The sequence below is a fragment of the Tenrec ecaudatus genome, chromosome 9, assembly GCF_050624435.1.
Source record: "Tenrec ecaudatus isolate mTenEca1 chromosome 9, mTenEca1.hap1, whole genome shotgun sequence".
Taxonomy (NCBI): domain Eukaryota; kingdom Metazoa; phylum Chordata; class Mammalia; order Afrosoricida; family Tenrecidae; genus Tenrec; species Tenrec ecaudatus.
The window spans coordinates 160,076,435-160,104,131 of NC_134538.1; the positions used below are offsets into that span (position 1 = coordinate 160,076,435).

At 44.5% G+C, this 27,697-nt stretch overlaps 2 protein-coding genes across 3 annotated transcripts in view; one reads left to right on the plus strand and one right to left on the minus strand.

The window, feature by feature from the left end:
- The window catches only part of TCAF1 (TRPM8 channel associated factor 1), a 48,137-nt gene extending 39,682 nt beyond the window's left edge, over window positions 1-8,455 (minus strand). Inside the window, exon 1 of one of the 2 annotated variants that reach the window (XM_075558762.1) lies at window positions 8,300-8,455. The gene's annotated coding sequence lies outside the window, so the exon portion shown is untranslated. The remainder of the gene's footprint in view (window positions 1-8,299) is intronic. The other variant, XM_075558763.1, reaches the window with a different exon arrangement.
- A 17,939-nt stretch (window positions 8,456-26,394) lies between these two features.
- Window positions 26,395-27,401, plus strand: LOC142456623 (olfactory receptor-like protein OLF3). Its single transcript, XM_075557774.1, has one exon. It carries the CDS (start codon window positions 26,448-26,450, stop codon window positions 27,399-27,401), a length of 954 nt encoding a protein of 317 aa, XP_075413889.1. The 5' UTR covers window positions 26,395-26,447.
- The last annotated feature ends 296 nt before the right edge of the window (window positions 27,402-27,697 follow it).

Genomic DNA, 27,697 nt, shown 5'->3' on the forward strand with positions numbered 1-27,697 from the left:
ACGTCAATTGTGTAAAACACATTTGTACATTCATTTCCCTCATCATTCTCAAAACATCGCTCTCCACCCAGGCCCCTGGCATTAGCTCCTCATTTTTACCCCTCCCTCCCCACTTCCCACTCCCTCATGAACCCTTGATAATTTACAAATTATTATTTTGTCATATCTTGCCCTGTCCAATGTCTCCTTCACCCACTTTTCTGAGTTGTTTTGTTTAAGTGTATTTTTACCAAATTTTACAAGCATATTTACAACCTTCAGAATTTCCAAATGAGCCTTCCATATTACAGTATGTTGATGATTTAGTGATGTGCTTCACCTCTCAGTAATTCTCTCTTCGTAATTCTTCCTAGAATAGAGTGTCACTTGGTTAACACATCTAGCTGTTGGGAGAAATAACATATCTATAGAAAAGTTGAAATATCACAGCCTTTGTCAAATACTAAGTAATTTAATCTCTGCAGGAGGAATGTTGATTGAACCCAAGAGCAAAGAAGTTATTGCAACTGCCTTTTACTAAAACAATGAAAAAATAAGGGAGATTTTCTAAGATTCTGTGCCTACTGCCAAACATGGATTCTTTTTTTTGCACTATTTTTTAATTGTTTTATTAGGGGCTCATACAACTCCTATCACAATCCATACATACATCAATTGTGTGAAGCACGTCTGTACATTTATTGCCCTCATAAGCATGGCTTCTTAACTTGGTTCTCTCAGGGCTTCAATTTTATTCAAAAATTAATGACTTTTGGGCATGATCTATATAATATCTTACCCCAGATCAAGGCATGATAACTCATTTAAAAACAGCTTTAAATAACCCCCCTGCTTTAGGGTTTACTAGTATTCAAACTTCTCTTTAGTAGCACACAAAGTCTGAAGTGATTTTACACAGACGCATGGAACACAAAACAGGCCCATAGGTTATTACAGCCTGCATCTGTACCTTACCCATCTTGTCTCAGGGTTAAAGTTGCGACTGAAAAACTGGTAGAAATTACTGCAAATATAATGTTAGAGAACGTTCTATATGTGTGCACCCTGTACTGTTTCTGCCTGACTTAACTCTGCTGTCACCCAGTGTGTTGGCAGACGCACCGCCCAGGAGGCCCATCCTTTCTGGAGAGTTCAAATATTAAGGTACAGGCAGTGCTGCTCTAAACCGGGTCACTCTTCTTCTTGACCTTTCCGTGCTTGATTAGCTCAAACTGAGCAGGTTCTGACTCCCCACAGTAAACTAAAGGAAGTGCTTCTGACCAACTCGGGTATGGCAATATTTGTATATGGCTATTATTTAAAACTAACTCCCGACTCTTGTGATCAGACTGGTTATGCCATGTACAACTTTGTCTGAAGTCCTTGAAAGCCATCCACTTTCCAAAATCAGTTCAGTTCAATGAGGTGAGCATATTGCTCTGATTTGAATCTGGTTTGCATCACAATCATCATCAAAAAGATTTCAAGGTCTACCTCGAAGGTCAACACAGCCAGAATAACATCCATTTGCCTACCAGGTCGACCAGCTAAGATAGCCATTACTCACCAGTCTACCACTCTTTTAAAACCTGGAGAAATCTGAAGGCGTCCACAAAATTAGATGCAATCAAGATTCATTGTCCACTTCTGGTACTTAGACCACAAATGTTGAAAACAAAGAGGGAAGATCAGTAATTGAAATACACAGCCTTATGGATAGCAATTATGCCAGTGATCACATAATAGAATGAGGTGGTACCAACACATATTCATTGAAAAACAAAAGAAGATATCCCTTTCAGCAACATGACTGTGACTATGTGAAGAAAGCAAAGGTCATTAAAGAGGAAATAAAGAAGAGACCAATGTGGATGTCAGAAGAGTGTGAAATTTCTTCTTGAATATAGAGAAGGTAAAGCAATGGTGGAAGAAATGATGAGGTAAAAGAATGTGCCTTAGGCTGGGTTCTCCAGAGAAGCAAAGACAGTGAAGCTTAAGTAGATACACGCAGATGGAAGTTATAACAATTTATAACAAGATAGTGGCACACACAATTTTAGAAATGGGCAAGTCTAAATCCAGGCAGATTCCAAGTCCATGGGTGAGATTCTAGGTTGGAGATTTCTCCTGATTCGAGTAGCTTCAGGGGATGCTGGACCCAAGAGCAGGAAAAATTTAGCAGGCTGGTGACTTTGGAGACAAATGGGTCCAATGTCAGCAGGCCAGGCTCGTGGATGTAGTGGTGAATTTAACCATGGTCATCAGGTCAGATGATGGCCACTGATGACTTCCAGGATTGGCAGGCAATAAGACGGGCCATTGGTTCAAGTCCAAAGAATCAGGGGTCAATGAGCCAGATGTAGTATCCAAACCCAGTGAAATACAAACAAACTTTTCCACAGTGTGCCTCTATAATGGAAGCAGGCCATGCTCTCAAGGAAATGCCCTTTCAGCTGATTACATCAGAGCCGTCACCTGAGCGAAGATGTTGCATTCTACGGGAATCTTATCCCATTCTGGATGTTTACCTGATTGGCTGTGATTACATTATGTTAGGTCAGGTTAAGACTCTACCTGGGCAATAGCCTTATGTTTGAATGGCCATAAGATTTTCTGCTGCTTCCAGCTTCGAATGGTAGACATTCATTTTTGTGATATTTTGCAGGATTTCACACTGCATTCCAGAGGATAGCACTGAAGCTACAGCTAGGGGAGAGGGGCATGTCTGATTAGAGCACACAGGAGAAATGAAAAGGGGTGGAGAGGGAAGGGAACACATCCTGGCCCATCAAGTCCCGAGGACGATATTCCTGCTCAGAGCAGACAATGTACAGAGAGGATCATAGAGTCAGCCTCACCATGAGACCCAATGTCCCTCACTGAACCATACCACTATGGGGGACAACACTGCAGATAGTGCAGGAACTGTGCCCAATCTGACCCCGTCCCACTGAGGTGAAACACTAAGGGCATGCAACAGTGCAGCAAGGAGAGCAAAGTGATAAAATCTCCAGGAATACCAAAAATAGACTTGGGAGACAGAGTGTGGCACCCCATCAAACTCGACTGGAAAACACTGGTAAAAGCCAACAGACCTTGAATATTTATAGGCTTTTCCATTTTTGTCAGTCGCTTTCTTTTTGTTGTAGTTATTTTGTTTTGTTTGTTGTTGATGCTTTGTTGGGTTTGACTTCCTTTGCTGTTTTGCCTGGTTTTTGCACTTATTAATGTGTCTGCATGTCTATTTAGATAAGATAGTTGGGATAAACAATTTGGAGACAATAAGAACAGGACCGATGGTTCGGGTGGGGGGACGGGGATGTAGGAGAAGGGGCAGTGGGAGAAAGGAAGTGGGGGAAACCCAGGGACAAGGGAACAATAAGTGAACTAAAATCAAAGGAGAGAAGGGCACAGGATGCCTAGTGGGGCAATGTAGCAGTGAGGAATTACTAAACCCAAATGAAGGCTGACCATGATGGTGGGACAAGAGGGAAGTAAAAGGAAATAGAGGAAAGAAGCAGGAGGCAAAGGGCATTTATAGAGGTTTAAATACAGGTATGTACACATGTAAATATATTTATCTATAACAAGAGGGGAATTGATCTATGTATTTATATATATATTTTAAGAATTAAGGTTGCAGATGGACATTGGGCCTTGACTCAATTCCTCCCTCAACACAAGAATGCTTTGTTCTAATATTCTGGCATTCTGAGATGGCCACCTTCCCTATACGATTGCCAAAGACAAAGAGGGTGCATAAGCAAATGTGGTGAAGAAAGCTGATGGTGCCCTGCTATCAAAAGAGATCGCGTCTGGGGTCTTAAATGCTTGAAGATAAAAAAGTGGCCATCTAGCTCAGAAGCACCAAAGCCCACATTAAAGAATCATGTCAGCCTGTGTGATCATGAGGTGTCAATGGGATCAGATATCAGGCATCTAAGACTCAAAACAAAATCATACCCAATGTGAATGGGGGCGGGGTGGGGCATGGAGTGGAGACCCAAAGCCCATCCGTAGACAATTGGACATCCCCTCACAGAAGAGCCACAAAGAAGAGATGAGCCAGTCAGGGTGCTCTATAGCACTGATGAAACACACAACTTTCCTCTAGTTCCTTAATGCTTCCTTCACTCCACTATCATGACCTCAATTCTACCTTACAAATCAGATTAGATCAGAACATGCACACTGCTACAGATAAGAGAGCCTGAAACACAGGGAATCCAGGATAGATAAACCCCTCAGAGCCAACAATGAGAATAGAGATACCAGGAGGATAAGGGGAAGGTGTCGGGAGAAAGGATCGATCACAAGGATCAACATATAACCCCCTCCCAGGGGGATGAATGACAGAAAAGTGGGTGAAGGGAAACAGAGGACAAAGCAAGATATGAAAATAATAATCTATAACTTACCAAGGGTTCATGAGGGAGGGTGAAAAATAAGCAGCTGATATCAAGTGCTCAAGTAGAAAGAAAATGCTTTGAAAATGATGGTGGCAGAAATATGTACAAATGTGCTTGACACCATGGATGAATGTATGGATTATGATAAAAGATGTAAGAGCCTCCAATAAAATTATTTAATTAAAAAAAACTGAAAAAAAAGAAATACATATTACAAATTTGAAAAGTGTTTGACGAGCAAAATCTCTCTTCCTCTACTTAATATTATCACACAAAATTATGTTTATTGGAAAGGTATCAACTGAAACATGTTTTAAGAACTTGACAGAAGAGCTCCTACTAAATTCTTTCAACGTAATCTTGCTTGCTGAAAGCAGAGAGGATTTGAAGCACACAGTGATGAAGGCCAAAGACTAGAGGCTTCAGTAGGACTTAACTCTTCAGCATCCAGAAAACAAAAACCCTCACAACTGGACTACCTGATAACATCATGGCAAACAGAGGACAGACTGAGGCTGTCAACATACGTTTCATTTGATCTGCAGTCACCACTCTTTGAAGCAGCAATCGGGGTGGGTGGTGGGTAGGATCAATGTATTTGCACTAGGAAAACCTGAAACAAAAGTCCTTTTTAAAAGTGTTCGAAAGAAAAAAAAACAACCAAAGATGCGATTTTGAGGATTCAGTTGTGCCGGAGTTAAGCCAGGTTATTTCAATCATGGCACGGGCCTTAGAGGGCTGGATAGTAACTAAAGAGCACCAGACATAACAGGCGGAAGAATGACCAAATCTTTCCTGGGCCAAGTACAACCAAGAAGGGGATGGAGAGATTTTGTCTTATGTCCTTTGGACTTGTCACCCTTAGGGGCCAGTCCCTGAATAAGGGTGTGGTGCTTGGCAGAGGGTTGGTAAAGAAGATCTTCATTGAAATGCATTGCCCCACTTGCTTCAACAATGGTTCAGACACACCAACAATTGTGCGGATCGTGCAGCCACACCCTGTTTTGTCCTGGTGTGCCAACTCAAAGAGCCATCTGAAAGGCAACTGAAAACCAGATCAGGGTCCAAGTGAACTTGCTCAAGGATGTTTGCTCGCTGTGGAATCATTCAAGAGGAAGGCCTTGGTCAACACATTGCAGAAGTTAGAGGATAGAACTGGTCATGCTCAGTGCTGTAGTTTAACAACCACAAGGTGACTCTTGGTCTTCTAGCCCCTTCTGCCGTTGGCACACAACCCTTTGCTTACTCCACTTGATCAAAAGACCCACTCTCTTCTTGCAATGTGAGACACTAAAGGAGCCTGCCTGGGGTGGGAGGGGGCAGGGTGTCGCCTTCTAACAAGCTAGGACAGATGTCACTTCTGAGATGACATTACAAAGAGAATCTTGATTCCAGCTTTCCCTTCCCTTTTCTCAAGGCATCTTTGCCGGGGGAAGCGAGCGGCCATCTGTAACTAGCGGCCACATGGTGGCCCAGGTGGCAAAGGACAGAGTCCAGCTAAAGCCAGTGAAGCCCATGGGTTCACCAGCAGTCACCTGAATGAGTTTCTCAGTGGTTCTCCCTGGCCCTGACCCATGACATGACAGTATCACTTCCTATTGAGTTGATTCACTCATGGTGACCTCCCTTCATGGGGGCGCAGGTGTGTCAGGATAGAACTGTGCTTAGTACGTAGGGTTTTCAGTGGCTTGGTTTTTGTGGAGTAGGTAAAATTTCTTCCAAGACACCTTTGGATAGACTTGAACCTCCAACCTTTAGATTAGCCATTTTGTGTGTTCACCACTTACATCACCGGGGGACTCCTGAGATGACCTTTCCCCTAATCAATACATTGATTAAGCTTGGGAAGGAACTGACGGGACACCAGGTGGGCTGTACAGAAACTGTGAGATCATCAGGAGTGTCTTGCCGTGGTGCAGTTTGTTTCAGGCTTCTAAGTGCTGAGGGGTTTACTCCCATCAGTAGTTGACTAATGCGGCTTTCAAACTAGACGCAACCCAAATGTCCGTGATCAGAAGAGCTAAAATACGTATGAACACAGCACAAGGGGGAAAGCAAGGATGTTTTTACTTTTAGGTGAGCCTGGCCCAAACCATGGTATTTTCTTTTTCTTTCTTTTTTTCTATTTTTAATCATTTTATTGGGGGCTCTTGCAGCTCTTAGAACAACTGATACATCAATTTTATCAATCACATACGTGCATATGTTGCCGTCATCATTTTTAAAAGCCTCATAGGCTTGTGAAAGTTGGACATTTATTAGCAAATAAGAATGGATGCATTTTGAATGATGGTACTGGGGAACTGCCAAAACAAGCAAATCTCTCTTGGAAGAAGTCCAGCCAGAATGCTCCTTAGAAGCAAGGATGGTGAGACTTTGTCTCACGTACCTTGGACGTGTTGTCAGGAGAGACCAGTCTCTGGAGAAGGACATTATGCTGGTAAAGTGGAGGGGCAGCAAAAAAGAAGGCCCATGACAAGATGGATGGACACAGTGGCTGCAATGATGGGCTCAGACATAGGAACTGTGAGGATGGGGCAGGACCAGGCAGTATTTCATTCTGATGCACACAGGATCGCTGTGGGTTGAAGTAGACTCGATGGCGCTTGACAACCTAATGTTTTCTTAAACAGTGAACATGAAAGATGCAGAAATATGACTGAATTAAAAGTAAAAAAACACGTATGGACCTGTACAGATAAATCCACTAATTCAAAATTTAAAACTAGGGAAAAGCATTGCTTAGAGATGCATACATGAATGGTAACCCTGGAAAGAAATGCAAGGACATGATTGATGCAAAAATCATTGTGGTCCTCACTTCTCAGGGCTCACGGGCACTGCTGGCCCCTGTCCAACTCAAAGTGACCCTGGGGGGCACAGCCGAACTGCCCTGCAGGGTTTTCAAGATGGTAAGTCTGTGCAAAAGCACAAGGTCACATCTTTGCCAACTGGAGCAATTGGTGGCGTCAAATCACTGCCTGGTTAGCTGAGGAATGGCTTCAACCATGGTTCCCTCAGGACTCCTACCAGACAGGGGCAGTCTTAGAGATGAGCCATATTCACAGGTGGCTGCTAAGCAACATCCTGTCGATTTATCTATTATCCCAGCTGTTCCTTCCATGGTTATGAAACCATTCTTAGATGTTACACAACTGGTCTCTACACATAATCCATCATATACATACATATTTAAAAAGCGAAATAATAATAAACTAAAAAACTGGACACATGATACTTTGAAATGACCGTAGATGAAAGGACGAATCATCAGCTTTACAGAGAGCCTGTCCTCTCTGGCAGCCCTGCCTCCAGATGGGACCACATTCATCCAACAGTGAAGGTCCCTCTGGTTATGCATGCAGGCCTTGGCCTTCCAGTGCAGGGAGAACTGTCTACTTGCCTAGTTTCTCTGCCAGAGACACTGGGCCCTCTGCGCTCCCTTTACCCTACCGATGTGGCCCGGGCCGGGCCTCAGAGGACGTCCGCTTTAGGGACACAGAGCCCCCCCACCCCACCCCACCCCCGGGTCAAGCCCTACCTACCTCCGGTCTTGGAGGCTCCAAGCTGAATGCCCGCGGCGGCACAAAAGGGTGGGGGTGCGTCCTCTCCAGGCAAGGGGAACAATGGGACTGCACGAGGAGGCCCTGACAGTCTGGAGGACCCAGGACCCCTGAGAGGCCAGTGCTGGCTAGCTCGCCAGGCGCCGCGGAGCACCCGGCCACCCACCGACAGGCCTGCGCGACCCTCAACCACACACCTTCCTTTCTGGTGGTCAGTGTCACCTCTATCTGCCCCGCGCACAGCCAGGGAGGCACAGGAGGCCCGTCCTCCACCCGGGCCCCCTCCCTTGGCGGCCTGCGCCACCATGGACCCCTGCCCTTCCCTGGGCCCAGTTTGAGTCCACTGACCGTCTGCCCGCTGCTCCTGTCGTCCGGCTGTGGCTGCCGAGGGAGGGAACGGCAGTGACCTGCTCACTCTGCAGGGACGGCCAGGGGAGTCCGGGCGGGAGGGGCACAGGACGAGCGGAGGCGGTCCCCTCGGCTGAGTGACAGAGGCAGGGGCGATGCTGGCTGGGCGGTGCCCGCCCGCCAGGCAGCCCTGCTCAGTCCCCGCCCCTCCTTGTTTAAAGTCCGGCCCTCCTCTCTGAGTCTCCGCCCCCTCCCCCCACGGGTCTCCGCAGCCCTGCTCCGGCCAGTCTCCGCCCTGCCTTGGTTAGTCTCGCCCCTACTTGCTAAATCCCATTCCACTTGGTTAGTGTCCGTCCCTCCCTGGTCAGTGTTCACCTTCCTCTGGTCAACCTCTGCCCCTCCCTTCTCAGTCTCCACCCCTCCCCGGTGGTCTTTGACCGGCCACTGCTCGGTTTCACCCTGCAAGGCCAATCTGGCCTGGGGTGCTATGAGTCTTTGAGGGTGATTCAGGTGCCCACCGTGGAGTGCACAGGGACAATTTGCTGCAACCAACCCCCTAGAGATAATTGATGATCAAGGGAGCGAGTGAGTCAGGGTGATAGATTTTTATATCCACCAATAGCTCCTCCCATGGATGAGTTCCACAGAACGGTGCGTTATAAAGGGAGTGTACACTGTGCCTAATGGGGTCTGTTGCTCCCGGAAACTCACCTGTGGCCCCCGAAAACCCTCAAATAACTCCCTGCCATCGGGTGGAGTCAGACCCACAACGACCGTCTAGGACAAAGTCGAACTGCCCCGTGGGTTTCCTTTCAGAGTGAGTAGGCTGGGCTGCTAACCACGCGGTCAGCAGTTTGAACTCGGTCGTCCGACTGCCTTCTATAGGTCACTTTGAGTCGGAATGGACTCTGGCAATGACTTTTCCCCGGTGCAGAGCCTCCGAACTCCAAATCAAACTCAGTGGATTCCAATTGAGACTATAACTCTGTTTTTTAAAAATAATTTTATTGGAGGTCCGTTCAACTCTTATCACAATCCGTACCCACATCCATTGTGTCAAGCACTTTTGTACATTTGTTTCTCTCATCATTGTCAAAACATTTGCTTTCTACTTGAGCCCTTGATAGCAGCTCATTTTATCCCCTTCCTCCCTGCTTCCCCCTCCCCCATGAACCCTTGATAATTTATAATTATAATTATTTTGTCATATCTTACATTGCCCAGCGTCGCCTTTCACCCACTTCTCCGCTGTCCATCTCCCAGGGAGGAGATTATATGTAGATCCTTGTAATCTGTTCCCCCTTTCTCCCTCACCTTCCCTCCACCCTCCAGGTATTGCCATTCTCACCACTGGTTCTGGGGGGATCATGTGTCCTGGATTCCCACTGTTTCCAGCTACTATCTGTACCAGTGTACATACTCTGGTCCAGTCAGATTTGTCAGGTAGGATTGGGGTCATGGTAGTGGGGGGAGGGAAGCATTCAGGAACTAGCAGAAAATTCAATTTTCCTCTAGTTCTTGAGACTACAACTCCTTCTGAGAGCAGACAGCCGCATCGTTCTTCCAAAGAGGAGCTGTGGTTTTGAACTGCTGACCATGCAGTTCATAGCCCAGCAGGGTACCTGCAGGGTTTGAAAAAGCAGCCAGCCCTGGTGTGGGCTGGGGCTAAGTGAGGTGGAATCTACTCCATGTTCTGTTGTGTTGGTCATCATGTTATTCCCACAGTGTCACCCCGAGTTAATTATCCTGTCCAGGGCACAGGCTATGTAACGTGGCCTTCTGAGGAAATATTCCTATTTATGAAACACTGCATTCAGATGATTGAGATGGACTACCGTCACTCAGCGTAGTGGTTTCCAGGTCCCTGCATGTCGCGAGGTGCCGCGGGCAAGCGGGGAGTTAAAAATGAGTACGAGAAAGGAGACGGTGCTCTAAGACGGACTCCGGTGATGACGGCATGGCTCTTCTTGATGTGCTTGCACTGTTATATTGCATGATATGCGATTTATATGCCAATAAAACTGTTGAAAACTGATTGTGGATGAAATATTTTATTAATTTGAGACCCTTAGTATCGGTGACCAGAAGTAGAACTGACTATTCAAATAGGTAGCTATTTTAAAATCCTGAGACTTCCACATTGTTTTAGAAACAGTTTTGGTTGCCTGGGGGGCGGTCAATGAACTGTGCTATTTTTTACTAGAACATGAAACTTTCAATGGTCATCAATATCATAAACCCAGGCAGATAACAGAGAGCACATAGGCAGCAGCTGCACTGTGACTTTAATTTGGATTTCTTCAATTGACGAAACTGAACTTGTTTTCAAGCATTTATCTTTTTTGTTTGTTTTCTAACAGCATTGTACAGGTATAACTGGCCTATGCAGTTAATTACTTGTATTTAAATTGTACAATTTGATAGATTTTGGCATCCGTAGGCACTAACGTGGAACCTGTATATGGATCATGAGGCGGTCATTCAAAGAGAACAAGGGAAGGTGGGGAATCAGGGTTTTTATCATCTCATCATCCAAGAAGCTGCACTATATGAAGAAGAATGTGGCACCAGGATTGGGGAAAGCCGTACTAATAAGTTTCGACATGCAGATGACACAACCATGCTTTCTGAAAGTGAGCAGGACTTGAAGCACTTGCTGATGGAGGTCACGGATCGCAGCCTCCAGTATGGACTACAACTCCATGCAAGGAAGATCCAAATCCTCACCACGGGTCTGTTAGTGACACGAAGACAAATGGAGAAAAGATTGACGTTGCCAAGGATTTCATTTTACTTGGATCTACAATCAACGTTCCGGAAAGCAGCAATCAAATGATGTCTTGCAGGGGGGTAAATCTGCTGTACAAGACATCTTTAAGATGCTGAAGAGCAAGGAGGTTGCTTTGGAGACTAAGGAGTCCATGGCATTTTCAGTCACCTCATCTGCATGGGAAAGTCGGACATTGCAGAAGTAAGACTGAAGAAGAATACGTGCATTTGAATTATGGTGCTGTTGAAGAATATTGAAACCACCACGGACAGCCAGCAAACAAACAAACAAACAACCCCAGAGACAAACCATCCCAAACAGATTCGTTTTGGAAGATGTACAGCCAGAATGCTTCTTAGAGGCAAGGATGGGGAGGCTCCATCTCTGGTGCTTTGGACGTGTGGTCAGGAGAGACCAGTCCCCGGAGAAGGACACCATGCTTGGTGAAGTGGCAAGACAGCGATAAAGAGGAAGGGCCACGGCAAGATGGGTGGACCTGGAGGCCGCAGCAGCGGGCTCTGACGTGACCACGGTTATGAGGATATCCTGGGACAGGATGGTGTTGGCGTCCTTTCCTGTTGTAAACAGGGTTGCTATGAGTCCAAACCGACTCAAGGCACCTAACGGCCTTTCTCTGCGTTTCTGGAGCTGTAATGAAGAGACCTTGGGAATTGAGAGAACCGATTATTAAGAATTTCCCCAGCAAATAAAGATAGCTAGAAAAGTAAACCAAATGGGAACTTTGAATGAGCGCTGGGTGCATAAGCTAGGGTCATTGACTGGCAGGGACAGAAGGTTAACTTGCAGCAGCCTCAGAGTCCTTGTCCTGATGATCTGTGGTGCGTCACCCTTTACAAGGAGAAGCTACCTGCTGCTGCAAGCCAGGATGCATCCAGGGAGAGAGTGAGGCAGATGCCTTCACGTTTCAAAGGTTGATCTTCACAACTTCTTTGAAGGTCTTACTAAAATGACATCCTGGGCCAAGACTTTAAAAGAAAAACCAGATGGATGAACTTAAAAGGATATCTGATCCTCTCCCCCTGCCCCCCAACCCCCGGCATGTGTGATGATAGCTATGCAGAAACAAGGAAGCAAAAGGGAAATCCCTCTTTTTCTTGCTCCTGTTACTTACCAAGCTTCCATATGGCGTCACCCAGTGTTGACATTGCAAGCAACAGAAGCATGAGATGGCTAGTTTAAGCAGAAAATGCATTTATTAAGGGATACCAATTAGTTCAAGGCCGTGGTGGTTCAGTGGCAGAAATTTTGCCTTCTACAGGGAAGACCTGGACTTGATTCTGGGCTAGTGCGGCTCTTGCACAACCTCACTCTTCGTCAGTGGACTCCTGGGTGTTCTGATGTTGGATGGGTTTCAGTAGAGTTTCCAGACTAGAAAGAAAGCTCTGGTAAACCATGTACTTCCCGAAACCAGTCCAAGAAAATCCAAGAGAGCTCTTAGTCTGATTCACATGGGTCACAGGTACGGCAGAAGACCATGGATTGGGGCTGATGTAACAACAACCGAATTCATTCCCCCCACTCCCCGTTCACCCCCCCAGCCTCTGAGACGCAGACATGGCATTCACAGGGTCAAGATAATGTTCAACCATCATTCTATGGAACTGGTGCCATGAGGGGTTCACTGCATTTGTTAGGGACCCAGACAGAGTCTGTGCTGCTGACTCACCACAGGGTGCCAGAAGCTTCTAGAAATGTTTGCATCCCAGATTCAGGAAACTGGACTCACTACTGCCTCTAGGGCCCGTCTCATCAAATTCCATACTGGGCTGTTTTCTCCATCTTGGTACCGCTGGTCCTTGCCCCTGAGCGGCACAGCCTCAGTCCCGGATGAGTCCAAGAGCATGTTACCGTCTCCCTAGGGTGGAGACCCCACTTTGAGAACATCCAGATGCTGGTGGGAAAGTAATTGTCACGGATGTTTACCGTCTACAACTTTGACTACACCAAGTGACTTCCCCGAATCTGTGTGTTTTCTATTCCTCGTTTTCAGCAGCTCTCTCCACTTAAGATGTCCTCATTTTACACGGTGCACCCAGAATGCACTCGTTCTCTTGTCAAATCCTCCAAGATCGGAATTCCTGCGCGGAGCCCTTTCCTCCTCCAGGAAGTTACAATTCTTGCCTGGATATTGATCCTGCAAACTGCAAACGGAACTACCGTGAACCAATCTATCATCTAGCTTAATAAAGAACATTACCAGTAAGCACTGTGTACCTCTAAAAAATCCATATGAGACTCAATGGTCAATAATTACTGTAAACCAGAGATGAAAAGGGAAATAAACAAAAAGCCAGCTGACTGGAAGCATAATATATAGCAAGGAGTCAATGAGAATATCAATACATTGTATACAGTATAATCAATGTCTCTGAACAATTTGTGTACTCCTTGTTAAATGGAAACGTTGTTTGCTTGTGTCAGCTTCTTGATAAGATATTATTAGATAAGATATTATTTTTAAAAGAATTAATAACAATTTTACACATGTTCTCCAGATAATAGGAGATGGAGGACTTGATGAATATAATATTACCTTGAAAGAAAAAATATGATATAAAACAGAAAATTAGAGACCTTGGATATAGATGCAAATGTTCTTTACAAATGTTATTTATGAAATATTAGCTCATATAAATTATTTAATGAAAGGACATTGAAAAGTTAGTGGAAATGGAATGAAAAGAAAATGGAAATTTTCCATGTGATTTTATAAGCTCCCTCTTATAATCCATGATAAAATTGGGATTTAGAAGGCTACCAACAATGCCAAACTAGAACAGAGATAAACCCAAATATGACAACAAAAAAACCCCACAAAAATATTAAAAACCAGATCAAGCTCAACGTGTGTCGGAAGGGAGATAAAGTGACACGATTTTAACTGTCTCAGTCATATTTATCATTTTACTCCGCTACAGTCATATACTTGTCTGATAATCGGCTTACTTCCATCGCTCAATTAGGGCCAGAGGGAAATCAGCGGAGGCCAACTCTCTGTGTAGTTCCTGCAAGTGTATCTCAGGCTTCCACTGTCACCCATAGCCTTCTGAACACCAGAATCCCACAAGTCCAACGCTGATACTATTCCCTCCTTTGGATTTGGATTCTATAATTTACAATCCCTGGATCCTGGATCTATAGAGACAGCTAGAATGGGGTCCCTGGGGGCATGCCAGGGGAGGTGGAAGGGTGAGGGAGACTGATATCAAGGAGCTCGAGAAGGAAGAACATGTTCGAATCTGATTTAGGTAACAATTGTACTACACTGCTTGATATGATTGAGCTTTGGAATGGCATTAGGGCCTAATGAAATGCTTTGGAGAAAAACAGCAAAGTAGAGTTTACAAAAAGATTACTTTAATATTTGAAAATACATCAATACAATCTAACATCATTCACCTAATGATCATACCTCATTTTACCTCAAAGGGGTATATTTGCACTTCCACATCTTAACTAGGTCTTGTGCATCAAGTTTGCCCAATGCAATATGTCATTTGATTTCTAGACCGCTGTTTCCATGAGCACTGATTGTAGAGCCAAGCAAAATAAAATCCCCGACAGATTCAATCTCTTCTCCACTTGTCATAATGTTGTCTATTGCCCAGTTGTGAGGATTTTTGTTTCTTTACATGGAGTTATAATCCATACTTAAGGCTGTAATCTTTCATTTTTATCAGCAAGTTCTTCAAGACCTCACTTTCAGCAAGCAAGGTTGTATCAGCTGCATCTGTCACATTGCTAGTACATCTGCCTCCAGTCCTTACGCTGTGTTCCTCTTCATCAACCTCACCTTCTCGGATATTTACTCAGCATACAGATGGAATAAAATGGTGAAAGGATGCAACCCTGACACGCAGCTTTCCTGATTTTAAGCCATACTCTATCCCCTTGTTCTGTTCCAACATCTGCCTTTTGGTCTGTGTGCAGCTGCCACCTGAGCACGAGGGAATGTTCTGGAATTCCCATCCTCATCGAAGTTATTCATAGCTTGCTAAGGTCCACGCAGCTGGATACCTTTTCATAATAAGCACAATGGATTATTTTTGCATAATAAACACAATAGATCCACATAATTGAATGCCTTTGCAGAAATACAAGTAAATGTCTTTCTGGTAGTTTCTGCTTTCAGCCAAGATCTCTCTGAAGTCAGCATCAAATTCTCATGTTCATCTTCTGAATCTGGCTTGAATTCTGGCTGCTCTCTGTAGATGCATCTCTGCTATTATTTTTGAAATATCTTCAGCAAGATTTTATTTGCATGTGATGTTAGTGACATTGTCAATAGTTTCCATGTTCTGTTGAGTCACTTTTCTTTGGAAGGGCAACATATAAGATTTCTTCCAGTTTGGTTGACCAGGTAACTGTTTTCCAAATTCTTGGCATAAATGAGTGAGTGCTACCAGTGTTTCATCAAATTGTTCAAACATTTCAATCGGTATTCCATCAATCCCTGGAGGTTCATTTTCAGGAAAGCTGTTAGTGCAGCTTGGGTTTCTTCCCCCAGTACCATTGATTCTTGCTCATATGCTACCTCTTGAAACTGGTTGCATGCCGACCAGTTCTTTTTGGTATAGTGACTTGGCCTTCCCTCGTTGCCTTTTCCTGTTTCCTAAATCATTCAATATTTTGTTCATGAATTTTTCAATTTTTCAACTCTGCGTTTGAATGCTTTCATCCCCTTCCGTTTGAGATGCCCAGGTCTTTGAACATGTCATTCTAATACCCTACTTTGGCTTCTCATGCTGCCTTTTGAAGCTTTCTGCTCAGTGTTTTTTTACTTTTTCATTTCTTCCACTTGCTTTAGCTGCTACAATATGTTCAAGAGCAAGTTCAGAGTCTCTTCTGAAATCCATGATGTCTTTTTCCCCTGTGTTTTCAATGACCATTGCTTTTCTTCATGTATGATGTCCTTGGTGTCATACTGCAATTCACCAGGTCATCTGTCATGAGTGGTCATTGTGTCAAGTCTGTTCCTCAGATATTCTTTGCACTCAGGTGGCTTATGATTACAGTTGTATTTTGACTCTTGTGGACTTGTTTTATTTTTCTTCTTCAAACTGCATTGTGTATGAGCAATTTATAGTCTGTTACACAGTCTGCCCTGGCTCTGTTTTGGCAGCTGATATTGAACTTCTCCATAGTCTTTCCCAACAGATGTTGTCACTTTGACTCTTGTGTATCCCACCTAACCAAGTCCATGCCCATAGTCATGTTTGTGTTATTGAAAAAGGTATTTGCAATGAAATTTGAAATTTTCTAGCATGCAATCTTCTAGCTTCATTTCTATCACCAAGGCCATACTTCCCAAATAAGGATCATCTGCTCCCAACTTTTGCATTCAGATCACCACATAATTATCAATGCATCTGGATGGCATATTTGATCAATTTCAGCATGAATGACATGGTAGAATTCCTCAATTTTTTTAGTACTAGCTTTATTCATGTGTAAATTTGAATAATAGTTGCATTAACTGGATTTCCTTGGAAGCATACAGATATTAGCCTATCACAGCATTGTACTTCAAGAAAGACTCATAGCGCTCTTTTTGAAGATGAATGTGACATCATTCCTCTTGGAGTTGTCCTTCCCAGGAAACTATATGAATGTCCAACTCAAAATGGCTAATAATAGTTAATTTCACTAATGCCTAAGGTATTGAGTTTTGTGCCTTCCATTTCATTTTGGATGATTCATATTTTTCCTAGAATCATAACTTATATATTCCCATTCTATTGATTGATGCGTGCTGTGGCTGTTCTTATTTTGAGTCATTCCACAACCGCACACACAGTTTTAGGCTATTCAAGTCACTAATATCAATTCTACTGTGAGCAGGCACTTCTTTCTCAGCGGTAGATTGATTGACTCCCAAACTGAGGGGCACTTCATCCAGCAAGCAGTGTATTGGGTCAATCTGGTGCCTACTGTAAAAGACTTCTTTAAAGTGTCCAAAGGCAAAGATGTCATTTTGTGGACTAAAGTGTGCCTGATCAAAAACAGCCCAAGATCACTGCTGTCCAGTAGATTACTATTCATAGCCACCCTATAGGACAGGGTAGAATCGCCTCTGTAGATTTCTAGCTAGAAATCTTTTTGGGAGCAGAAAGCCTCATCTTTTTCTTATGGAACTGTAGGTGGGTTTGAACTGTTGACTTTGTACTTAGCATCCCAGCTCATAATCCACTTTGACGCCACTTCATACACATGCAAACACTGCATGATGAATAAAGAAGATTCAAAAAGAATCAACGTGTTTGCATCATGGTGTTGCAAAGAAGACTGAATGAACCATAGACGGCGAGAAGAGCAAGCAACCCTGTTTGAGAGGAAGTACAGCTAGACTGGTCTTTGGAGGTGCTGATGGTAAGACTTGGTCTTGGGTAATTTGGACATGTTATCAGGAAGAAGAGGCCCTGGAGAAGGACGCGGGTTTGGTAAAGTGGAGAGTCGGAGAAAAAGAGGAAGGCCCTCAGTAAGATGGGATCCCAGGGTTGCAACAATGAAGCCCACATGGCAATAGCTGTGAGCACGGCTCATGACTGGCTTCTTAATCTTGATAAAGACAAATTCATTACTTTTTCATTCTAGAGGTGATAGTTTTTGTGTCAACTCTAAGAACCCATTGCCTAACCCTAGTTCACAAAGTGTCTTATAACTGCTACATTCTGTGTAGTCGGGGTCACTGTGAGTCAGAACCAACAGTATGGCACTTAACCACAGCATTGCATACATGAACACTAACATTACACTACTGTTTATAATTGTTCGAAAACTAAACTCATATGGTGGACATAGGACAAAATATGTACCTGGTATATATGCTGAAAATTCCACAATGCTGATGAAATGAACAAGGTCTAAATAAATGAGTCTTCAAAGAGTCTACATGGATTAAAAGACACAGCATAGTGAAGACATCAATTATTTATAAATGTATATTTAGGTTTAATACAAATCTTATCAAAACCCTAGTAGGATTGTGTGCATGAGTAGAGGATTCTTTTAAAATTGATAATTGAAAAGCAAAAGAACAGTCAAAAAATTTAAAGGATAAAGTGGGCAGAATTAGTTCTCAGGAAGTAATAGATTATGTGATATTGGTATAGAGACACACACACAGATAAATTAACACAATAAATAATCTGGAAGAAAACCCCACATACTTTCCCTCTTGCTTTTTTTTCTCAAAATCCAAAAAAATTAATAGAGAATGTATTTCTTTAAAAAATACTTCTGGAGAAATTGGACATAGGCAAATAAAATTAAATAAAGTGGAACTTCAATAAGTCTTGCTTATTATATATCAAATAGATCATTGATTAAATGTAAAGTTAACAGAAACTTTGGGAGTAGGGTTAGGCAATGAGTTCTTAGAGTTTACACAAAAACTATCACCTAGACAATGAAGAAATAACGAATTTGGTTCTTATCAAGATTAAGAACCTCTACTTTGTGAAAATATAAACTATAGGCAAGGGGGACATTCCATAACGAACGAAGAACTAGAACAATAAAAGAACTTCCAAAGCTCAGCAATAATAAGACCACAATAACAAAACAAGACAGACAAACTCCGTAGGGCACAGACAAAAGACACAAAGAGACATTTAACCAAAGAACATAAAGAAATGAGAAAGAAGCACCTGAAAAGATACTCAACATAAATAACCTTTAGGGATCATATATGCAACCACAATGAGCTATCACCACACACCTATCAGAAAGCTTAAAAATAATAACAACAAAATAGAGACAAAACAAGATCTGGTGAGGAAGTAGAGAAGGGGATCACTTACTTATCACCAGTGGGAATGGGAATTTCTGATTGATAGCTAGGCACCATCTACTTTCTTCACCACCCTTTGCTATAGCACCCTTATCTTCAGTGATCATATCATGAAAGTGAGTATTGAGCAACGCCGTGATGTAAGAACTAATTGTTCTTAAGTTGGATGTAGGATTCAGTGTGAACCAAGAACTTATTCCTGGATCTATGCTTTTTTTTTTAATTTGCTGGAACTTGGGGGTTAATTCATATGTCATATCATTCCATAGCTCAATCATGTCAAACATAATTGCACAACTGCTTCCGTAAGCACATCTCCAAACATGCTTTTCCTTCCTGGACTCTTTGACATCATCTCCTTCGTATCTTCTCCACTCGTCTTTATTGTCCCTTCCCCCAAACCCTTATTATGTTTTCTTTCCTAGAGGCTCAATGTTCCTGTGCTTCCTTTATTGAAAAACAGAGAAGCATTTACACAGCTTCAAGAGGGTGACCCCCCAATGGCAGCACACCTCTGAGATACACAATATACACACCATAATATACGCAAGCATAAGCAAACTCTAAGAGAATGGCTGCCACAGGATTTCCGAAAGAGTGCATCTCTTAATCTGGCGCACACACATTGACATAGCAAGGTCCTGTTTGCCCGTCAACCAACAGTGCTTCGCTCCTGGCACAGCTGTCTTCTGTTTGCTCAGACACCATGTGTTTGGGGCTTAAGTCCTTCGATTACAGGTGTGTCTGAGGTAGAGTCCAGTCCACCAAGTAGTGTTCCTGTGTGTGGGGTCTCAAGGATACAGCTTCCGGAACATGCCATCACCCCAAAGATCCAGGATTCAGTGTCCCAGCATTCTACAGCATCTGCTCTGGGTTCCCAGGATACCCCCAGATGCCCTAGGTCAATTTTGCCCACCTGCGGCATGCTACTGCAGACGCTTCCCACCTTATGTTCCTAAGAGCATTCTCAGTTTCTCCTACCCCCCATCTGGAGGTTAGCCCTCCTTCCCCTTCCCTCTACAGACAAGCACCCATGTTCCCCTCAAACTTGACCATTCTCTCCCCCAACTTCCGCACTCCTCCCCCCATCAGTAAGCCTCGTCCCTCTGACAGGGCCACCTCCATCTCCAGGAGACCTCAGCCCAGATCCACATGGCTACCCCTCAGCATGCCCCTCCTGTCCCCCATCCATTTGATCCCAGTTGTGAGGTGCCCTCTGGTCAAGTGACTTACACTATGCTTCCCTGGAGCAGATGACGTGTGTGTCACTGGCACTGGCCCAGCGCTTCACCAGACTGTCTGGTCCTGGGCCAGAAGACAGGATGCCCTGCAAGCTTGAGCTTGTGCCTATTTTGCTGCTTGTTCCTATCACAGTGGCCTCAGACAGCAGCTGTCCTTTTGTGCTTGACTAACTTCACTCAGCGTAACGTCTTCCAGACTCTCCAAGCGCCGAGGTGTTTCATTGCTGTTTTTCAGAGATGTGTAGTCTTCCAATGTGTGCGTGTACCAAGTTTTTATCCACTCTTCTACTGATGGGCATTTAGGCTACAACAGCAAATGATACACTCATCAAACAAGGTGGATCCAGCGAATAAGTGAGTGAACTAAAAGCCAATGGCAAATCATTACCGATGGTATTCCATTCAGACCTCCCTCTTGAAATGCCAGGCACAGAATGGAGAACAGAGAAGGACAGAGGGAGGAAGGAAGCAGGGATGGCTTGTAAAGTCAACATGGACATCTTGTGGCTTTGTAAACGCTCAGTATCATGTCTGCGTCCGTCTCAATATCGTGATGGCATTCTAGAGCTTTGCAGGATGCTGCTGCTGTCAAAAGTACAAGGGAGCTCGCTTCATCTGACTCCGAAGTTATCTCATAATAAAACGTTTACTCTGAAAACAGTGGAAGTGGTAAAGATTTCAACTTTTGTCTTCAGAATTTGTATGACCTTGTTCATTTTCTTCCCTCTCTCCTCGCCACCATTAAGACTCTCTATATCGACTCTATAGATGTGAACCTTTAAGTCTGTCTTTTAGGCCATTATTATTATTTTTCTGTTTTACTGGGAGCTCTTACAGATATTATAACAATTCATAGATCAATTAGATCAAGCATGATTGCATAATTGCTGCCACCATCATTTTCAAAACATTGTCTTTCTCCTTGCACTCTTTGGTATCAGCTCTCCTTTATTCTCCACCCAACCCCCTAGGAACCTTGTTATTATATCAAATATTATTATTTCTTTCATTTACTGTGTCTTGCGCCAGCCAATGCCATTGTTTTCGGAGTGTAATGCACCACATGTAGACCAGTGTGCGTGATGCTTACGGCAGCCAATAGACTACAGTATCTCTACAGCCAATAGGCTGTGTATCTCTGGGGTAGAGGGAAGGGTGTGCTGGAAGCAAAGAGGGAAGTTGAGTCCTTCAGCAGGATGTAGGCAGGCCCACTCACTGCTCATCAGAAATGGGCACTGAAGACTTATATATAGTTGACTTTGGGCTACAGAGAACACCCCTAAACTCAATAAGATGCTCTAGGTGTGAGACACCTAGAACTGCAGGCGGGACAGTGAGGGTGAGGGCGGGAAAGGGCAGGAGGAGACAAGCCTTCTGCAGGGGATGAAGGACAGCACCAGCGGCCTTGTCCTCGAGGGTTGGAGCGGCGACAGCAATTGAGTGTCAAATGCACGGTTATCCTAAGGGGAATCTATCAGCCCCATGTTGCCAATGCAGACGGCGGCATGCTTGATTAGCTCCGCGTCGGAGTCATTCTCAAGGCTCCAGTGAACCTGCTCCCAGCAGTGCTTCCAGCATGTGAACTGGTCCCAGGGGACTCCTGAGCCCCGGGGCCCACCGAGCTTCGATACCTAGTCTCCATGGTCCACGGCTTTGCAGAGGAGGGAGTGTTCTTCCGAAACCAGCTCGAACCAAGAGTCCAGCACCAGGTCCTTTCTGTCAGACTCTCGTCAGGGCTTGAGAGCTCACTGTAAGGTGTCAGCAGAGGGTGGGTGTGGGGGCGGAAACTGAGTGATCTGACGCATTAGGGATCTTGTATCAGGAATGTGAAGCATGCATGCTGAAATCCTCTCCCTGCCAAGACAAATGCAATGAAATGACTGCTTTCCAGAGTCTTCAGGCTCAGGGACAATTTTGTCTAACAGGCTTGTCATTTCCAAGGTGTAGTACTGGCAGAGAGGGAAGGAGAGCCTGAGCAAGGATAAGACAGGAGATGATTTTTTTTATGTTGTTACAAAATGAAAATACTACAGTGGCGTTCTTGGGCTGATACTTAGGGAAGGAGCACAAAAATAGAACAGCTTAGGAAGGTATTAATAGTGATTGGCAGGTAGTGGGGATGTTGGTACATTATATTCCCATAAAAGATAACTGCCATTTCATTTAAAGCTTCGGATCTTAATTATTGTCCCATGAGCTGGGCGCACCAGGTAGTGTGCTATTCCTCCTAATATTAGAAGATCTGAAATGTAAGACAGATAACGGTTCTTTCAAAACACATTTGACAATCAGAGGGAAGTGAGGTTAGAAGTTAGGTTCCCTAACTTTCCTTCCAGGATCGCTGCCTCTACAAATGACTGTATGGAATGATACTGGGAATTTTCTCACAGAAGAGCAGCACCGATTAACTACAGGGAACAAGAGCTCCAAAGAAGTCATATGTCTACAGAATGAAACCATGATAAAATATGTGAAGCAGAGGGAACTAATTTGGGGGCTTCCCATGTGGAATCTAAATCATTGGATTCAAATCTGTAAAAAGCCAGGTAGCTACAACCCGAGCAGAAGATGAGAGGAACACCACTAAAGACGGAGGCATTGTCCTTACTCTCATTAAACCCACCGCTGTCGAGCAGCTTCTGGCTCCTCCTGACCCAACCGGACCGAGCAGAACTGTCCCCACAGGATTTACATGAATCTTTACGGAAACAGACAGCTGCGTCTTTCTCTTGAGGAGCAGCGGGTGGGTTCCAGGCGACGTTGCTTTAACCTCTGCATCAGGCATCAAATCCATCTCAACATCACTCACCCGGGCAGTCCTGGAGCTTTCCTCTCCAAACACTGGGATGATGCCAATATCCCTATTCAGGTGCTCTCAGTGCCTAAGTCAACCGACTTAAGTCAGAAGGAGCCTTCTCTAAAGGAAATGGCAGCTTGTCTGTGTAAAGGTATGGATCTGGGGACTGTGTTGGAGAGATTTAAGCAGGCATATAGTGTCATGAAAGAAATGAATCAGGAGGTTGTGGGTCATCCCTCTGTGCTCAGTTTTCATATTTAAGATGTACACTTGTCTCGGCTGGAGTCGCTGAGAGCCTCCACATGGAAGCCCACGGTGCCGGAGGTGAGTGGAGTCCTGGGAAAGATGCAGTGTGACAAAGATGCAGTATGATGCAGGTGCGTCAGAGGCTGCAGAGCAGCATGTCTGGAGCGGACAGTGGATCACTTGGGCCATGGATGAATGGTCTCAGCCTTAAGTTTCCTTGTCTTTGGTGTTGGAGCATTAAGGTTGGACTGAGGCTTGGCCAAGCATGCACCCATTACATTGGTATCATTGTTGAAGTGGGGAGGAGATTTCTATTTTGGAGTACAATGTATTTTTGACATGTGAGACCCAGATATGTATGCATCCTTCCCAAGGTTCCCTTATCCCTTTCCAAGACGGGGGACACGGCAGACAACACTTTCTTGTTATTGACGGCAGTAGGAGAATAAGATGTGAGTAATGGAAACAGGACCTGTGCATCAATCCTGGATACTTCCTTCTGTGCACAAGTATAGCAAGGGCTTAGGAGTGCCGGAGCATAGAGTAGCATTGGAAACTAAATACTACCTCTGATCAATTGTGCTGCCAGGAACATCTGAAGGTAAGAGAACCGATAGTGTGCAGACGGCCAGAGGGAAAGCTGCATTTGTTCCATTGATTTTGTCTGTTTCAGGCTGCCCATGGCTCATGGGTTCTTCAAGGTGTTCTCGTAAGAGTGGAGCAGGGGTCAGGAAAGGATGTGGTAAAGGGCTACAAGGGCGCTTGATGTCGAGAAGCCATATTTTTACTTCATTTATTCCTTTGCTTCTCAGGCACCCTGTAGAGCTGTAGGGAGCCAGGAACGGATGCCCATCTAGAGCGTCAACCAACTGGCAAGAGCTTACGTAAATGACAATGAACAAATTAGGAGCTGGGTAATATTCATGATTCCAAAATGACGGATGTTTTCAACAAACATGGTCATAAATCACCACATGAGGAATTGTCACTAAGAATGAATTTACCTTGACTTTTGTCGTTCCCTCTCAGGAATACCCCCATTTAAAATCACAGCAATTAGCAAGGGTGACACACACCTCTGAAATATTCATCCATGTAGTGGAGACAGATGTCTACACTCTGATGTATATTTGCTTTATGGTCAAATTAGCAGATGGTTTCATGTAACATTTTCTGATGCTTCAGGATTTGAATGTGAGCTTGTACTTTGAGGTAGATAGGTGTGTTCTCAAGAGGATCTCTGTTCAAGGTGAGAAGTGGAGGGGTCTTGGTGGAGCTGTCCCAGTCAGGCTGAAAAGCAAGAAGTGATGATAAAGAGGCCAGGCATTCAGGTGGACCTTGGGAAGGCGAGTCATAGGAAGCAGATGTAATTCTTTGAACAGTACATGAAATGGCATTCCTGGAAATCATTATTTTGTCTAGTTCTTTATCCACAATAAAATGTGAAGGGCAGGCATTCTTCATTCTCCAACTCTGCGTGGTTTTTTTTCAGAGATGAGCTTAGGACTTCTGATTTCTGACCAGAAACCTCTCTTTCTTTTTTATTTCCTTCTTCCCCTTATTTTTTCTCATTACCATAAAGTAAAAGCTAGTCAGACAGATAAGGAGTCATAAAAGGTCAGCTCTGCAAATTTCTGTAAAAAAGCAAGTTCTTTCTGCTTACTGTTCAAATTCAGCTTTGGTTGTTGTTGTTCAATAAAGCATGAGAGAGAAAGAAAGAGAGAGAGAGAGAGAGAGAGAGAGAGAGAGAGAGAGAGAGAGAGAGAACACTTTGGTTGAATCATATCTGCATAAATTCATGCATGTTGCCCTGTGTAAACAGAAAAGGTCATTCAACGCTTGCTTTCTCTTCCGTCTTTTAAAGATCACATGGCTGTTTCCATTGTCTCTTCTGGGCCCATGGCTCAACATCAGGGGGTTGAAAAGAGAAAAACATAAATGAAAACCCACTTCATACTCTCTCCAAACAGACTGAGGAGACTCAATTCTCAACAAAACCCCAAGATCCCCAGCACAAGTCACCTCCAAGACCCGCTGATGTCCTTAGGTGACAGTGACATTCTGACTCGTGAAAACTCATGTGACCCAGTAGCCCCGCCCTTGGGCAGTTTGGGGGCTGTCATTTTTAGGGCTAGATCAGCAGGTCTTTCTCCCCCAAGGCCTCTGGGGAAGATCACAACAACCCAGCTTCCGATTAGCAGTCAAATGCTTAGAGGAATGTGCTACCAGAGGTTAAGGAAAATCTAGCTTTCCATCTTTTTTTAATCTTTAATTTCTGGAAGGGAGAGGAGGATAGGTACGTTTGCTACTTGACCCCAGGGCAGACAACATGTGACTCCTTATCCATTACTCAGCCAGTAATTACAATCAGTGACAACTCACAAAAAACATTTTCCTCATAAATGATCTACATCTCAGAGTGATGGTTCTTGTGGGCATGAAATATATTCTCATTTTCAAAGAAGCATTTAAATCTCTGAGCCAACTAACACACATGGCGAGTCACCAAAAGAGAATTTAAGCCCAGGCTCCTGGACTCCAGATCTTTCAACAAGACACTCATGTCATTTCTCTTCTAAATCACTCTTCTTCCCTGGCCACGGATTTGCACAGCTCATTATATTTGGAGTAATTGATACAGTCAAGGCAGTTCCTGGAATTTTTAACCATGTTTTCCTAATGAAAAAAAAGTAGTAAGGTTATAATTTGTACCGTGCGTGCCATTGTCTCTTGTCTCCTATGGCCCCAAATGTCATTGTATTATTTGGAAACTCTGACTGAGCCTGCCTGAGACCCTAAGGTTCTTTTTTTTTCTTTTTTTACATTTTATTAGGGACTCATACAACTCTTATCACAATCCATACATATACATACATCAATTGTATAAAGCACATCCATACATTCCCTGCTCCAATCATTCTCAAAGCATTTGCTCTCCACTTAAGCCCTTTGCATCAGGTCCTCTTTTTTTTCCCCCTCCCACTCCTCTCCCCCGTCCCTCATGTGCCCTTGGTAATTTATACATCAATATTTTGTCATATCTTGCCCTATCCGGAGTCTCCCCTCACCCGGCCCTAAGGTTCTTAAGCCACTGGCCTTTCCCCCTGGTGCAGAATAAATGTCATGCATTTTGGGATGAAGCCCAGGATCCAGGCCTCATGAATTACAGAGTCACCTGGCTAAGCTTGGCTGACACAAACCTGCTTTAGCATTATTCTCTAACTCAACAACCTGTGTCATTTCTCACTTCTGCTGCAGATGAATAATCTTCGCACCTTAACATGGGAACAAATAACCAGACATGGGTGAGTGAATTTGTTCTGCTCGGCCTGTCCAGTGACTGGGACACTCAGGTGTCACTCTTTGTCCTGTTCCTGGTCATGTACCTGGTGACAGTGCTGGGGAACGTCCTCATTGTTCTTCTGATCAGACTGGACGGCAGACTCCACACACCCATGTATTTCTTCCTCACCAACCTCTCCATCGTAGACGTCTCCTACGCCACCAGCATCGTCCCCCAGCTCTTGGTGCATTTTCTCTCAGAACATAAAGCCATCCCCTACCTGAGCTGTGCAGCCCAGCTCTTTTTCTCCCTGGGCCTGGGTGGGATTGAGTTTCTTCTACTGGCGGCGATGGCGTATGACCGCTACGTGGCTGTGTGTGACCCCCTCCGGTACTCGGCCATCATGCACGGAGGCCTGTGCACTGGGCTGGCGGTGTCCTGTTGGATCAGTGGCTCCATCAACTCCCTCGTGCATACTTCCATCACCTTTCAGCTTCCCACGTGCACAAACCAGCTTATTGATCACGTATCCTGTGAAACCCTGGCTATCGTCAGGCTGGCCTGTGTGGACACGTCTTCCAATGAGGTCGCCATCATGGTTTCCAGCATCGTCCTCCTGATGACACCCTTCCTCCTGGTTCTCTTGTCCTACGTCCAGATCATCTCCACTATTCTGAAGATCCAGTCCACGGAGGGAAGGAAGAAGGCCTTCCACACATGTGCCTCTCATCTCACGGTAGTGGTCCTGTGCTACGGCATGGCCATTTTCACTTACATCCGGCCCCACTCCAGCCCCAACACCCTCCAGGAGAAGCTGATCTCACTGTTCTATGCCGTTTTGACACCCATGCTGAACCCCATGATCTACAGCCTGAGGAACAAGGAGGTGAAGGGGGCCTGGCAGAAGCTCTCAGGACAGTTCTCTGGGCTAAGATCAAAACTGGCAAGTTGATGAATCACAAGCAGCACACAGAGAAAGGAGCTTTGCCTCTGTGTCCCCACCCAACTCCAACATGACAGTAGAGACTGCATCACCCTGGCAACAAGAAGGAGATGACGTAACGGACACTGATGGTGCTTCACGGGAGGTGGAGGGATGGTGCTGGGGTGTGAGATGTGGGGGATGTTGTGTTTGATGCCAGAGTAGCATGCTCTATCCAGATAAACACTGTGTTAGACCTTTGATCTCTTACTCAAGTATTGAAGCAAATGAAACTCCTTTATTCGTTTGATTTGTAATCAAAGATC

Bases quoted from the DNA above. Each gene is read 5' to 3' on its own strand.
- LOC142456623 (XM_075557774.1), top strand. From the start codon at position 26,448: ATGGGAACAAATAACCAGACATGGGTGAGTGAATTTGTTCTGCTCGGC.